The 15,581-nt window shown below is 52.3% G+C and overlaps 6 protein-coding genes across 6 annotated transcripts; 4 read left to right on the plus strand and 2 right to left on the minus strand.

The window, feature by feature from the left end:
* Positions 1 to 2,041: 2,041 nt before the first annotated feature.
* ALTATR162_LOCUS9704 (uncharacterized protein) lies at positions 2,042 to 3,046 on the plus strand (the record flags this gene model as incomplete). The annotated part of the gene is made up of 1 exon (XM_043317338.1): positions 2,042 to 3,046. One exon carries the CDS (start codon positions 2,042 to 2,044, stop codon positions 3,044 to 3,046), a length of 1,005 nt encoding a protein of 334 aa, XP_043173273.1.
* A 1,191-nt stretch (positions 3,047 to 4,237) lies between these two features.
* Positions 4,238 to 5,990, plus strand: ALTATR162_LOCUS9705 (uncharacterized protein; the record flags this gene model as incomplete). The annotated part of the gene is made up of 3 exons (XM_043317339.1): positions 4,238 to 4,246; positions 4,297 to 4,364; positions 4,910 to 5,990. The coding sequence occupies 3 exons, from the start codon at positions 4,238 to 4,240 to the stop codon at positions 5,988 to 5,990; spliced, it is 1,158 nt and encodes a 385-aa protein (XP_043173274.1).
* A 453-nt stretch (positions 5,991 to 6,443) lies between these two features.
* Positions 6,444 to 7,613, minus strand: ALTATR162_LOCUS9706 (uncharacterized protein; the record flags this gene model as incomplete). Its single annotated transcript, XM_043317340.1, has 2 exons — positions 6,444 to 7,460; positions 7,512 to 7,613. The coding sequence occupies 2 exons, from the start codon at positions 7,611 to 7,613 to the stop codon at positions 6,444 to 6,446; spliced, it is 1,119 nt and encodes a 372-aa protein (XP_043173275.1).
* Positions 7,614 to 8,038: 425 nt separating this feature from the next.
* On the plus strand, positions 8,039 to 9,134 carry ALTATR162_LOCUS9707 (uncharacterized protein; the record flags this gene model as incomplete). The annotated part of the gene is made up of 4 exons (XM_043317341.1): positions 8,039 to 8,055; positions 8,115 to 8,189; positions 8,242 to 8,989; positions 9,042 to 9,134. The coding sequence occupies 4 exons, from the start codon at positions 8,039 to 8,041 to the stop codon at positions 9,132 to 9,134; spliced, it is 933 nt and encodes a 310-aa protein (XP_043173276.1).
* A 2,945-nt stretch (positions 9,135 to 12,079) lies between these two features.
* On the plus strand, positions 12,080 to 13,570 carry ALTATR162_LOCUS9708 (uncharacterized protein; the record flags this gene model as incomplete). The annotated part of the gene is made up of 1 exon (XM_043317342.1): positions 12,080 to 13,570. One exon carries the CDS (start codon positions 12,080 to 12,082, stop codon positions 13,568 to 13,570), a length of 1,491 nt encoding a protein of 496 aa, XP_043173277.1.
* Positions 13,571 to 14,112: 542 nt separating this feature from the next.
* ALTATR162_LOCUS9709 (uncharacterized protein) lies at positions 14,113 to 14,724 on the minus strand (the record flags this gene model as incomplete). The annotated part of the gene is made up of 2 exons (XM_043317343.1): positions 14,113 to 14,263; positions 14,339 to 14,724. The coding sequence occupies 2 exons, from the start codon at positions 14,722 to 14,724 to the stop codon at positions 14,113 to 14,115; spliced, it is 537 nt and encodes a 178-aa protein (XP_043173278.1).
* Between the last annotated feature and the right edge of the window lie 857 nt (positions 14,725 to 15,581).

Raw genomic sequence — 15,581 nt, forward strand, 5'->3', positions numbered from 1 at the left:
GATGGATTTTCACCACGCAAGCTCGCTGCTTTGTCACCGGGGCGCAGCCAGACTTTGTGCTTCGTATTAGTTGCAGCCAGCATTTATCGTGATGATCGGATCCACTCCACCCACAACGACATTGAACGAAGTACGGGCGTCCTATAATAGGTTTTAACCTAGTGTATAGGCACACTATTTGCAGTACTAGACGATCTCGCGAGAGAAATGACATGCCACCATGTGAACGCGCGTATCGCCATATCAGCCACACTGTGCCCGGTGGTCAAGAGTGTCGGGTGTGATGCAGCGGTTCAGTGTTGACTTGGGTTACGGCGTCTGTGTTTGGATTAACAGGCCGGGCGCTCGGTTGCTCAAGCCCGATATTCGACGTTGGCAGCGTACACATGGTTTCAAGGCGTGCCTAGGTGGAGCCCGGCGCTGGCCAAAGGTTAAAGTGCTTTTCCTCGGCGCTGCCTAACTCGAACAAGGGTGTTAGACTCGACACAACTAAATGTACGGGGGCACTTTAGGCGTAACCCATCGTGGCGGCACATGTACCCACGCTGGGGGGTCGACCGATGGACAGGCGGCTTCTTGCGTCCGGTGTGCTCAGACTGCCCAGGCGTTTGCAGAGTAGGGAGGACGCAAGGCTGATGACATGCCTATGCCAGGCGAAAGCTGTGTGCTGATTGCTCCAATCTCTGCAAGTGGCCCGCCGTTGGCTGTGTGACCTCAGCCAGCGATGCATGTGTCTGATGCTGCATCATCCATCTGCAAAGTCCCATGTCATCGACTCGCCCGTCCCCGTTGCAGGCCGCAGGGGTGGGTTAGCTGCATGTCGCTTTCTGGAAGACGCTCGGCTAGGGGAAGGGCCAATGAGGGCATCGGAGCAGCGCCCACCCCAGATCGCGCTTGGATACCGTGGGCCAGCAGTGTGGTTTGCCGGCTGCACGCGCAACCATGCAGGAGGTGCTGGGTGCGGGTATGGTGGACCAATTCACTTTGGCGCATCGCGTTGATTGGCTGCGTCAGCTAGCGCGTCGATTGCTGAGAAGGACAAGTAGCGCAGCAGCAGGACCCAACCTCGCTTTCCAACCCTTTCCGAAACTACTGCGCCAACCAAAGTTTGAACCCCCATCCGCCCCTGATCTCGCGATGCTGCTGGCGCCGACACGGATCTCTGCTAGATATGCACCGTGAACATGCATGCCTCCCACACCAACGCCCATGTCGCCCTGGAGTATCGCCGGCCCTCTTCCACTAATCATGCTACCTTTAGGCGCGGCTAAAACATGACGCTGCCGAGTGCGGGCGTCCTCCAGGCTCCGTACGTACAACTACCCTAGGACTAGTTGACCGCTTTGAGGGCCACCACCCCATGCACACGACACTCAACTCCGGTGCGGAGCCCAGCTGAGTCGCACTGCACGTCTATACAGGGCCTAGTCGCACTACCGCATTCTGCCATCATCGTGGCGGGCGTTGTGGTTCCCTGGCCTGCTCTCCATGAGCCGGCCGTCGTCTAGCTGCACGGATGCTCCGTTGCGCGTTGCGCCATGATACATGGTACGCCTCCCCCGTCTGCCGTCCCTGTCTTGTGATTTGGTCATTCCAAGCGTTCCTTTTCGCTTTCTGCACTATGCCTTTCGTTGATTGTTCCAGCCGTGCCACTGGCCCTAGTCGTCACAGCGCTCCCTCACCGAGCCATCCCTTGGTGGCTCCGTATAGTCAATACACTCCCGTTCCTTGTCTGCATCTATTCCACTATTAGCTGTCCTTGAGTTTCGCTAGCCTAGCCCTGGCATTCCTTGTACCATGACTCTTGCCGCGAGGTTGCTCTACCTCAATTTCCCCATCCACCCTTCCTGATGTGTCTATATCTCTTGGCAGTCCATATACCTATGCAGATGCCCCCAAGCCAGTCATGCTTCCAAGTCAGACAAGAGTGATTATATCCGACACCACCGCTTACTAGCACACATATATACAAACCGCCTCGACACCTCTCACCTTTCCACTGTATACGATCACTGCCTTCCCACACCACCACTTCGCCAACATGTCCGGCCACATGCAAACCTCACAGCTTCACCGACGTACCTCTCGCAGCTCCGGCAGCCAAGTACCATGCCGATCATCACGCATTGAGAAGACAAAGAGCCATCACAACAGTCCGAAAACCATGGAGAGGAGGAAGACTACCACCGAGACTAAGCTCTACGCTACTCTGGATGACCACTACAGGATGATGTTTGGCGTGTCACAGGACGAGGAGGAAGAGCGTCCCCAACAGAGTAGACCTGTTAGCTGGCATCCGTCATCATCACAGTTTCAGGCTTCTCAACAAACCAACTACTTCGAACCCATGCCACATCAGCAATGGTCACAACATTACTCTCCATCTTCCCGTGACTCTTGTCACGGCTCAGACTTCTACTCCTTATCCACACGCAACTCCATGTTTGAGCCAATGAACGGTGCTCCCACATATGCCAATACACAATCAGAGTGCGGATGGTCCCAGCACACACCTGGTTACGTCCATTCTTCTCTCAACACACCTTCGATCGAGGCTTTGCCCTGGTACCTGCAGCAATGGGCTCAAAAGAACCAAGCACAGACACCTTCCGACTTCCTACCTATTCAACCTTGTGTTCAGCAAGATCAAGATATGGAAGACGACGACGGCGAAAAGCTTGTTGCTTTGGGCCTCTACGACGCACCTGAGCCATCACTGACCTGGAGTGCTCTTAATGAAGGAACCGGAAAGGGCCTAAAGCTTGAGGAGACATGGCAACCGCCCGAGGAGGAGGATGGCGAAGACGAGGACGATGACGCGAGCTCGGAGGCCAGTGTCGAGGAACCATCTCCGCCTCTGCCAGCGGTGCATCAACCGAGCCAGCACCTGCCAGTCCACGTCAAGGCTCAAACACCGGGCAACATGGAAGGACAGAGCTTCTTCTTTGACGAAGACGAGTCGGTATCCAAGGAGTGGTGGTTTCAACAGATGAAGCAGCCCACCATGCCGGTGCGGGACGCCGGACTGGGATATGGATGGCTATGAGCCGAATATCTGTTTCAAACGTGCGACCACGACACAGGTTCACTAGCATATTCTTGGGGCGAATTCTTTTAGCACAGCGAGGCGTTTTGCATGGTCCTGCTTGGGACCGAAAAAAAGACTTAGAGATACCCAGCCTTTAGTGGCGTAGAGCGAGGCTTTGCATCGCTCACTATGAGGTCAGATGAAGATGATGTATCTAGATAGCATCATCAACCAAATCAACCATATTACATCAACCTTTGATTCACCCTGCAGTGCCAACTTTGATTTATCATTACTTCATGAGTCATCTGATGATCCATACGTCTGGGGCAGCATCCGAAGTCCAGCGTTAATGAGAACGGAAGGTGCTTCCCTGCTTCTGCCCCAGTATTCGCATTTCGCCGTGACAGCATCAATCCTCGTCCTCCACAACCCACAAGCTTCTTCAACCCTTCTAGCCTTCTCGTACAACCATGGTCCCAACGTACATTTGTCTCGGCGCAAGCCGCTTTGCACCAGCCCTTAGTGTACCAAACCCACCTACTCCGTAAGGCGACCAAGACACAACATATCATTCGTCGGCGACATGCCGCCGCCCTCCGGGCCCATTCTTTAGGTTCTAGCTTGACGCAGATCGGCCAACGCGCAATTGTGTCACATCGCCCGGCAAAGGACCGAAGTCTGTAAAATAATACAGCAGCCTCACCAGGTGGCATGATGGTGCAAAACACGCACCTACCACGTCAAAGCGAAGCGACGCTGACACTCTGTGATCCCACCGATCTTTACGCCGTCAGACGGAGCGAGCCATGCAGCCCTGTGCGGCAGATTGTGGAAGTTGCAGAATCGTCCTCCACTCCGCTCAGCATCGCTCAATCTCGGCCAGACCCGCTTCAGTTGCCCTGACCGAGCAGCATCAGAGCACTTCACCCGCTAGTGCTGAAGTTTACCAGCTAACCGAGTTGCCGGCTGCCACACTCTTGTTCTATTACTATGAAGGCCTTGCCGGAGACTAAGCAAGTAGCGCGAATTAAGATTTCAGACGAGAAAGGTTCCAGAAGATGGGGAGTACTCAGCCTGAGAAAAAAGATACTTCCAAGGTTTTGCCGGGTGGCCTTTGCGTCATTGGTCCGATCAAAAAGTAGTGGATAAGATCTTTAGCGTTTATCGATACGACAATCTGGAAGATTGAGGAAATTTCCAAGGTTGATGGCCAACGTGAGTTCACGTGCCTTCACATCTGCAACGTATCGGCTAGCCAATCGCAGGCTTTGAAGCACTCGACTGCAGAAACGCGTCAAACTGCGCGACTATTGACTACTAAATATGGAATCGCGTACACGATTTGTTGTTACGGTGTGGCGCGATAGTCAGGAGCTGCTTCAGCTACGCCGGGACTTGTACAGTCCAGAAGCTAGTAAGAGAGAGAAGGCGGTGAACAAGGTAAGCTGAATGGGATCGTACGACCTACAGGAAGTGCTTTTTCTGAGGTCGACAGCCACAGTGTGCTGATGATAGGTAGGTGTTTGCTTGGCGACTACGGAAACCTGATGGCCTGCCACTGCTGCTAGATTCGACTGCGGATATTGTCGATGTAGTGCTTCAAGATGTACGAGGCGGATTGCAGCATAATGCACTGCGGTTGCTATATGCTACTGCGATATCAAGGTAGGTTTGTCAAGAGTTGTCATCTGGAGAGCATTTCATGCCTCAACTACCTCACTATTCTGGAGACCGAATTTTCTTATCACACCTTTACATTATCCGTCCTTCCAATGTTTGCTGTTGGAACTACGCAAGGATCAAAACATATTTCTTGTTATTCACCAAGTCTACATCGATAGTTGACTGTCGTACAACACTCATCTAACCACCCCATAGATTCATAACCGGCATAGCAGACACGCAAATCGACCTAACCCGCGACCGTCCCTCATGGTTTCCTCCAGGAAAATCCCTCCAACTCCCCATCACTCTCCTAGAAACCCGTCACCGCATCGTCCATCGCCATCTCCCTTCCCTCGCAGAGCTAAAGCGCGCTGCTACCGAGTCGCTTGAGTGGCTCTGGGAGTGGTACTGGAGTCAACTGGACCATGCATTCAAGACCGGCGGTGAAGTCGTCGCTCCAGACGAAGAAGAAGAACTGGGTGTGCAAAGCAGAGAAGCGGTGCGAGAGAAACTACAGAGCATTCTAAAGGCTTACGTCAAAGAGCGGAAGAGCGAGATCAAGAACAGGAAAAAAGACGAGAGCAGAGCTGCTGAAACAGCTCTATCAACGTATAACCTTCGTTTTGCACCTAGTGCTACGACGACTCCTTCCTCGCAGACACAGCGTGTGCTACTACAGCTACTAGTCGAAGAGAAGATGATGCTGCCCACGGATAAGAAACTGGGAAGTACCATGTCTGGCGCCTTCATCATATGGACACCGCTTCTACGCGCTTTGTGCAACAGTGTTTTGCAGCTTACGGATCTGGTCCAGCATGTCATGCGGGCTACGAATGCTCCTTGTTCGACGGCGAGGGCGATGGTGAATCCGGAGATGGATCCTGTCAGGGAGGGTTTGCATGATTGGGTATTGCATGTTCTTACGTCAAAGGACTGGGCAGTTGTCAGAGGAGCTGCGGACAAGGCGATTGTGGAACAAGTTCTCAGTCAGTGTTTCTCAGACCCAACGTTTTGGAACTTGAAGGTTGCGGAGAAGATGTTGGAGGGTGGTCATGTGCCGAATGAGCGGTCATGGCGAGCGGTGCTTGATGCTGCGAGGGCGGACGGACAGAGTGGGGAAAAGATGGATGTTGATATCGATGTGGAAGGCATTGAGCGGGCTTTACCTGTTAGGGAGAATGAAGGCAAAGAAGACGCGGTCAAGGAGAAGATCAAGGGGCCGACCAAAGTGCTGGGCATGTGGAAACCTAGGCCTATTGGATGGTTGCCTGAGGGGTGGGAGGACGATGAATGAGGGGACGGACCTCAGAGCATGAAAAAGGTCTTGTTATCAAGATGAAAACATGGACCGCAACATATGAGACGAATAACAGTAGTGTGAAGTGAAAAAATGTGCATGACATGGGTAGGTTAGAATATGCAATTGGACACATTTTTGGGTTAGACGTAAATTACTCAGTCTTTGTCCGCTACGTAGTCTTCGTTCCAGACCAAGCTTACTTTCCTGGTGTTGTTATAACCTCCCAGAAGCACCCTTGTTCTCTCCGTACTCCGATCAACTTGCTGAGTATATATACTCTAGTGCGCAGATTCCTCGCCCTGCCTCTTGAGTGGAGGGAGTGGGCGTGCATGTAACCTCCTCTGCTGCTCCTATGTCGAGCAACGTGTCTTTCTTAGCCTTACTTCTTCCATGGCCGGAGTCTGTCTTTAGTGAAGCTTCATTCCTTATATCGGACAGACACCCTTCTCAGATCATAAGATCAGGGTCCGGCTGCCAAAGATACAAATCCTTATCCGCACTCGCCAGCAGATTGGTCCTCGGATTGTATCCCACAACTGCGCTCTTGCCCTGCCCTGGCAGCTTCTCCATGGGCTCAAGCATGTTATTCGGCGCCGGTGGCTTGGAGATATCCCAGACCAGGAGTCCGTCTTCTCCACTGCCTCCAATGAGAAACTTGCCATCCGGCGTGAGACATACATCGCCCTGTCCGTTTGCCGGGGTATTACCATCGGATTTGGCACCAGCGGTGTTCGTAGTGGAGGCGCTGGGTGGGAGACGTCCCGAGGAGCCAGCTTTGCGGTAGCAGAAATGCGTCAACTCGCCCGAGAAGGCATCGAGCACAAAGTGTCCGCTTCCGTTTGTCGCGACAATCAAACTCTTGCCATCGTTGGTGAACTCAATTTTGGTCCAGTCCACCTTCTGTCCTCCCATGAAGCGCTGCTCCATCTCCAGGATGTCGAATGTCGCGAACGGCGGCTTATCGTAATTGCGCATATCATAGAGGAGAACATTCTGCGTAGGTGGCGAGGCGATGGCGATGACGGTCGCAGAAGGATCGTAGGCAGCAAGGTAGGGCCCATGCAGGTTGAGCAGACCGACGTAGTTTGGTGATTGCAGGTTCCATAACCGCACCGTGTTGTCTTTGGAGCAGCTTATGAAATCATCTTTGGACGGACATAGGGCGATTGAGGTGACTGTGTCGCTATGGCCCTTGAAGTACCGGATGTACGAGTTGTCGTGTGTGGAGAGGAAGCGGATGGTGTCGTCGACCTTTGTGCTCGCGTAGATGATGCTTTGCGCATGGTGACTAAAGCGCGCAAGATGTACGCCGTACTTTTGGCTCTTGAGCTCCTTTGCGTGCTTGCCTTCTTTGCAGTTGTAGATCTGGAGGGTATCGTCGTCGCGCGCGACAATTGCCAGTTCGCCCGAGTCGTCAAAGTCGAGAGAGGTGACTGATGTGCCTTGGCCGCCAGATTTGAAGCGCTGGTAACAGAGTTAGTCTACTACAAATATCTACGTGTATCACGGGCATACCCTCTGAGGCCGGAAGCTCGTTATGACGTCGCTAACTTTCTGTGTCGGCGGCCCTGCAGGCGGTGGAGGAGGACCTCCGCCGGGCGTCGCTGACCCAGCCATGGCAGTGTTGGTCTCCTAATCCTCTGCTACAACAACTGCATTCATCCCCACTTGCTCAGTTAGCGAATCAGGGTTGGTGTAGATTGGCTGCACGCGACGCGACGTGGGACAACTAGAGCCGGCGGAATGCGCTGAAGAGTTGCATCAAATGGAAAGAAGTGGGTCAAAGCGGTCTTACGTAGCTGTTGATCCCGAGCCGAAACCGGAACGATTATTCACTTTCACCATCCCCAGCATTGTCTTTTTTTCTCGCAGTTCGTGTATAACGCCAGATTACGCCTGGTTTCACCTGTACTCCTAATTCCTACAAACGCCCTCTCTTCCTGTCCATGATTGCGCGGTAACACACGTCATAAACACAATCGAACACAGTCTCCCGTACATTTCGAGCTTATTCACGCCGACGAGTCGCATAGAGCGTCAGCATGTCCACAACCCTCGGGTAGGTACTTGCCGTGAGGCTTTCACGCCATGTGTCATATGCTGATGATCGGTCTACAGCTCCTTCATAGCCGGCGGCATAGCAGCATGCGGTGCAGTAACAGTAACCCACGGCTTCGAAACCGTCAAAATTCGGTGCGCGCACTTGCTCGAAACACCTGCGACCAATTCGTTGACGATCGCCCAGATTACAACTACAAGGCGAGCTCAAAGCGAAGAGTGACGCGCCGCGGTTATACAAGGGAGTCTTCCACGGTGTGAGCGTCATCTTGAAGAATGAAGGGCCTAGAGGCTTACTACGGGGTCTTGGATGCGCCTACATCTACCAAATGACCTTGAACGGCTGCCGACTAGGCTTCTACGAACCCCTCCGCAAAACCCTCACAAACGTCGTCTACAAAGACCCAGCAGTCCAATCTTTTGGCATCAACCTCTTCGCAGGCGCTTCATCTGGTGTCCTAGGTGCAGCAGCCGGGTCTCCATTCTTCCTCGTAAAGACGCGGTTGCAATCCTACTCGCCCTTCCTACCCGTTGGCACACAGCACAAATATAAAAACGCCATCGATGGTATGCGACAAATATACAGCGCCGAGGGAATCAAGGGCTTGTACAGAGGTGTAGGACCAGCCATGGTACGCACAGGCTTTGGCAGCTCAGTACAACTCCCCACATACTTCTTCGCGAAGAGGCGGCTGGTAAAACACCTGGGTATGGAAGAGGGCATGCCGCTGCATATTGCTAGTAGCACGGCGAGTGGCTTTGTCGTTTGCTGCGTCATGCATCCCCCGGATACCATCATGTCACGCATGTACAATCAGACGGGTAATCTATACACATCGGCATTTGACTGCTTGAGTCGGACGGTCAAGACGGAGGGCATCTTTGCGCTGTACAAGGGCTACTTTGCTCACCTGGCGCGCATTCTGCCACACACGGTATGTCAGATAACTCGAGTAGACGAGGAAATTATTGTTGACATTGAGACAGATTTTGACCCTCACACTCGCCGAACAGACCATCAAACTCATGCGCTTGGTAGAAGACCGGATATTGCCCGCAGAGACGAAAGCGAAGATATGAGTAGACGCTGTTTAAAGACGGTGGTCATTGCGACTCGTAGAGTAACTGCGACATCATAGTGGAATCCTCTGTACACAAGCTGAGACTCTGGGGTCGGAGAGTTGGATAGATACCAATATCAGCTGGCAAGTGGCTACGGAATAATTTGGACCTCAGAATATACCTCGTAACAGAAGCTCCACCGACTTGCGTTCCTGACTTGGAGAGAAACGTTATACACTGTTTCCATAATGTACAGCCCTTCGTAACAGAGTGGTTGGCGTTGGAGAGAGAGCATTTGAGAGAGTAGGCATATGTAATTCTAACCAGATCACGGAATAACACGGCGATCTATCGACCATAGTCTCATGACTTAGACTAATCATTCGATCGATGATCAAGTCAATTGTGGGTGAGCACTGGCAATGCAAATTGGCTGACGCTTCGTAGTGATGAACAATCACTGGAGTTCTTCTCCGCTATCTCCTCCAAATACACAGGGTCTTGTTCGCGCGAATTACTTGTTTTGGCTATACTCTTCACCGTTCAGGTGATACCTGGGTAGCTGCCAAGAGCGGGACGGGAATGCCCTTCCTCTCGGGCCATGGGTCCCTACATCCGCGATCGTATACTGAGATCGTGATCGACTCGCCAACCGTATGGAAGACTTCTCCGACGACTCACAGCTTGAACAAACGTGTTGTCAGAGTGCCTGTCATTGGTGCCTGACACGAATTAAGTTTTGTAGTCGTGACATGGCTGTGCATGTGGCGTTTAATTGATCCATCATATTGCTTTTTCTTTCTTACTCGGTAAAGAACGAGTTTTCTTCAATACACGTTGAGCCTCATCTCCATGCATGGCGCTACGGATGCAGTTGGGTCGTCATGCGTTGTGTCAATTACCGGACGAGGAGCCGCGTCGCTGTAAGCCCTATCCTGTTGCACAAAGTATGCGTTCGCTTCTGCTGTAAACGAGAAGGTGAGTTGTGGAGCTCGCCGACGTGCGAGCTGGAGCGTTGATACCGAAGCTGACGCCCAGGAGAGCCCACCAGGGGTGGAAAGATTTCGTGCCGCATCAACTGACCCCGACAATATTCGCAATGTCTTGTTTAGGTGGGCTAACAAGAGATAGGATAGCGTATGCCTCTACCTAGGGTATCAAACATAATTTGTAAATGTTAAGCTTCTTTGTAAGCGTCTAATGCGCCACAGATTCTCGCCACCCCTGGTGAGGTTCAGGCTCGTGACTACTTGCATTTTGACGACAGTAATACTGCCTAGGTGGGCGAATGAGACGAGGATACGTAGTGTTACGCAACAGTGCGGAGTGCAGGACGCGGTGCAGATGCAGTGTAAGTTGGAGTACAGGATTGGGGTGCAAACCTTGAGAACAGGAAACGTAAGTTTGTTACACAAGGATACGAAAGCAGAACGTGAGCACGAAAGTGAGTATTGCGCTATCGTCCGCGATGCGCCGTGGTCCGCAGAGGCGAAAGGCGTTCTCCGCGGGTTCAGATAGCTATCTTGAAGACGAATGGGATGCTTGCAGAACGACGATCGACTTTGGGGGAAGCCATACACAGGCCGTGTTCTACAAACGTCTTTACTGTTGAGTTCGAGGTGGTGTTTGGAATTGTCGCCCAGAGATCCAGACATTTTCGTGATGAAGGGAATGAAGCGATGTGCCCCGCTATTGGGCGATCTTACGCCTGTGTTGTGCAGCTTGAGCTCGAGGGGAGCCGATTCACTGCCACAGGCCCAGGGTTCTTGGATCGTCGGTGCCTTAGACCCTAGCAGGCAGTGCATCAGAGATCAGAAACGTCGCTGTTTGGTGATTGTGTTTGCTGTACGCGCGTGTCGCTGTCATCCGCTTGCATCTGACAAGGTCGACCTGACTCTTCGTGCTAGGGTGATTACATCTTCGCAGGCTCGTCATCCTTGATGGCAAAAACATGATGCTGCTATCGTTGGCTGCAGGTGAAGGATTCGTGGTCTGGGCTGATCGGCGGCTCTTGGGGGAAGAGTGACAGGGTTTTGGAGACAGGAACCCCTGAAGCTTGAAGCCTCACTTCGAATCAAGTTTGGCCATGATGAATGGGATCGCTGGAGACCTTCTCCGACCAGCGCCCATCTCCTCTTCCTCTGCTCGCGTGCGCCTCTTCTCTCAAACACGAAAAAAAAGGTCGCAGTTTCGCCTCCCCATTCAGATGCTGCAGCCTCACGAACACAATCTTGACCGATGCTGAGGCATAATTGCAGGTGGACAATCCATTGAATGCGTGTCTGGACCCGGTGGCTTGCGAATGCCTTCTCACGTTGTCCAGTAAGAAGGACGAGTGTGTATCTGACTAGTGGTAGTGTGGCAGATGGCTACTGGGGTTCTCCGCATCTTGCCCATAGCGCTGGGTCATCCGCTCTTTCCTGCAGCTCTCTCTAGCGATATTATTAGCCCCTCTTCAGCACCAAACAGAATACTACTTTCACTGTCACCGATTGCATACTTTCCCTGACACCGACGAGTTCCCTCACTGGCGAGCCTTTTGCTCTCGAAATCGAAATTAACCACGCCCATATCGAATATCGTCTTGGGCTCTGAGCGTCGTCTCGTGACAGGTCGCGACCTCGATATTGGACGCATTGCACCCAAGCTAAGACTTGCCCTTCACTAGCACGGCGTCGTTGGCCCCACATGCAGCTGTAAACCTCGCGCCGTACCAGCATGGCAAATCGACTTCTCGACAGTCTGTACTAGCATCACCAAACCTCGCCACTGCTAGATCAATATTGGTGTGCGAGAATGCCGGTTCGCGTCATCAGCTCCATCTTCCGAAGACAGTGCATGAGGTTGGGCAACGGAGGATGATGCCCGGCGCTGAGCATCCGATACCACCAACTCGACAGTTCGAGAACCTGCTTCCTACTGGAGGATCAACTTTGGAATTCAATACACTCTCACGACCCACTATGAATCTTACCTTTCGACCTCGCCTACCACTCTGCGGATCCAGGAAGCGCAGCCGAGCCGTGGCTGACATTGATGGCGAACACTCTTGTGTGCAGAAGAAGAAGCGCCGACTCCGATTATTTCTGATTACTTCTCGGCTATCACCACAATTCTCTCATCCAGCAACCAACATTGTGGATCGTGGCAGCTCCAAGATTGCAGTTTGGGCCAAGCAAAAGGCTCTTGGACGGAATCTGCTCAGAAAGGCTGCCATCCTGAATGGGGTACGCAGACGATTGATCCTGACCAAAGAAGCGCAGAGCGGGCATGGTCGTGTACCAGTCGAGCAAGAGAGAGAACAAGCACAACTCGAATTGGCGAGGCTAGAGTTCAACCATGGCAGTGTTGACACTTACACCAGACCGGTGCTGTCGCGGGATCCTTCAGTACCGCCCAGTGTTGCTGTGAGGACTGGGGGCCACTTTGTAGTCTCTGGATCACCTACCAACTCTCCACCCTCGTCAAGAAGTCCTTCGCCTACCTCATCTTCTCCAACAACGAGGAATTCCCCTGAAGAGACTGCAGCATTTCGCTCACCAAATGAAGCATGGTCCTACTCTGCGAGAGATACAACACCGCGTCGAGATTACCTACCTCTACCGCCCTCTCCACTTGGCATGTCAAACTATGATGCTCTCGATGTTGATGGGGATGCGTTCGACCCGTACGCCCATCTTGACGACGAGGACGAACCAATACCGAACCCTTACGATGAAGATGACGACGATGTGCCTTTCTCGCCATCTGCCGTTACCACTAGTTCATCTACTACATTACATACTGGCACCACAAATGCAACCATGTTCTCTGATCTCAACACACTGGATCACTCAGAGCCAGTATTTGGAGACTATGACCAGGTAGAGGACGGTGCGTATGCCGTATGGCCGAGCGTGTCTACACAAGACAGCCCAACTCCTACATCCACGTCAACATCACTAGATGTCTCTGCCTTGTTCGCAACGTGTCTGGTTGCACCCAAACGAGCAGACTCGTTTGTCATGTCGCCCAACTTCCGCCCACGTATCCCGACAAAGTCCGTGTCACCGGAGATGCTTGCCGTCACCACCACAACCGCCACTTCACCGAATTTCACACCCACAATTCTACCCACAACGTCGGCTTCTCCTAACTTTATACCAACAGCAGTACCAATGTCACCAAATTTCCCTCCTATATCGACATCACCGAACTTCGCCCTGCCAACCGCGACGACATCGATGTCGCCGAATCTCACACCATTGGCTGCTCCGGCCTCGCCGAACTTCCTGCCAATATCAAAGTCACCAAATTTCACTGCACAGGACACAATGATGCCAGCACAGAACCCATCGGCGTGGAAGCACACGGACACAAATTCGACAGAAGCAGGTGGATCAGTCCATACTAGCGATGTAGAAGAAGAGCGCACACGGCAGAGGAACTTGATGTTCATGCGTTTTGGATCATGAGTGGCGCTGCTAGCAGCGTGTCTTGACAACAGGACACGAAAACCTGTATCATACAATCAGGCTGGGGGAAGGGAAATGATCACCAAAACAGAGTTGATACATGAAGCATACTGCATTCCATTTGCGTCAGCATGTATTTTTAATACCAACGACTTGAAAATTCGGATTATCAGGGAAGGGGAAAATGGTAGGAGCAAAAGGGGAAAAAGGTTCGCTGTACCATCACACTGGGAAAAATGGGCGTTTTGGACGGTTTACTTGGGAGGGCATGTGGAGTGTGAGTGCAGTCTTGTAGCGATGTCTTCTATTTATCGGATCGAAATGCAACATGTATGAGCTGGCGTTTGTTAACAAATAAGGAAAAACGTGTGGCATGTATGAGTAGAAGATTTGTTACTCGAGGATATGCATTCTTCGTGTTTGAGTATTACGAAAGCTTTAAACGTAACCGAGATCCTTTTCCGTTTAGTTCAACTCTATGACAATACTGGGACGTGATTCCAGCTAAGCCAGCAAAACTACTTCCTGCTGAAGACGCCCGTCTATGCTTTCTGTAATTTCGAGGCTCGGTCTAGAGCTATATCACACATGGCTTGAATGGCCTCTTGGCGCTCAGCTTTGATGTCGCCACGGTCAATGCGGGAGCGCATATTGTCCATGATTTCTGGTCGGGGTCGGCCATTAACGAAGACACTGTAGGTGTGTAAGTAACACTCTTAGGGAGATGTTGTGAAAAGACCAATGGATCAGGGAAAAGTCTTCACATACACATATCTCAAGCCCGGAAACTTGTCCTCATACTCCCTGTTCAAACCCGCCAACTTCTCCTTCTCTTCCTCTGCGCCTGCTTGCAACTGCGCCTGCTCTTTCCGACTTTGTTCGCTGTCTACTTTCTTCTCACCCAACCTTGGGTGCGAGCAGAGTATCTCAGACAGCTTCTTCACATCGTTGGCATCCTCTGACTGGGCCAGCGCGGCGAGCTGAGCGTTGACGGCCGTGATCAGAATGTCATAGCTTGGGAAAGTAGCGGACCGCAGCACGGGAAAAGTTATCTCGCGCAGGGGTGGTGAAGGTTCGAAGAGTAGGTCCAGAACGTGTGTGAGTTCGGATTCGGAGGCGTGGGGGAGGGTGCTAGCTGGGGGGAGTGATGTCATGGTTGAGGTTGACAGAGCGACTAGCTTTCGGGATAGCCGTTAATTGCTTTTCGCGATGGGATTAGTTTGGGACCGGAGGATTTGGGCTAGCTGAGATCGAAACTCTTGCGAAAGTTGACGTTTGTTGAGTGTTGATGGAGAGGCGAAGGTTTGCAAAACATTACCAGGCTGTCTACTGCTCAAGTCTTTTCTTGCTGCGGCCGCTACCGACCGATCAGCGATGCAGTGCATGCCCGTGGCCATAGCCAACTACCTGCATGGTGTCGTTATGGGCCGCTGCTGCAAGCTGCAAGGGGATAGCGGGGCAGTCCGATCGTAGTAGTAGAGCTTTGCAGACGGACCTTTTCTAGCTTTTCTTAGTCCCGACGCGTACCGTGTTTTGTGGTAAACAACGGACGAAGCTTGTTTATAATGTACGGATCAGTCTCGTGTCTTTCTACAAAGTTCCGGCGAGATCCCACGGGCCTCAACAAGTGGTGATGGTGCGAGGTAAGCGTGAGTATACTGAGGTGCCATGTTACAGGAGCCTAGAGCCACTAAAATAGCTGCGAGATGCCATCGCATTCGTGTTTAGTCAGGGAGATGCCAACTGGACTGCGATCTACAGCTGGGTTCAGGAAAGTTACACCGGAACAACTATTTGCTTCTTTCTTCCCCGCCTGGTCATCGGCAGGTTACCGGCGGCAGAAGCAACGGATGGCTGTTGTAGCCGGTCCGCCCATTGTTGTCTCCATCTCATCGCACTGGCTGCGACTTGCGACGCCTCAGGATTATCGGGCGGCCTGGTGCATTGTGCCTGCATTAATGCGCTTCCTACCTAGGCATCAAAGCGTGCGTTGCCACATGGCTCTGATGAC

This window comes from Alternaria atra, assembly GCF_907166805.1.
Source record: "Alternaria atra isolate CS162 genome assembly, contig: 30, whole genome shotgun sequence".
NCBI classification, from domain to species: domain Eukaryota; kingdom Fungi; phylum Ascomycota; class Dothideomycetes; order Pleosporales; family Pleosporaceae; genus Alternaria; species Alternaria atra.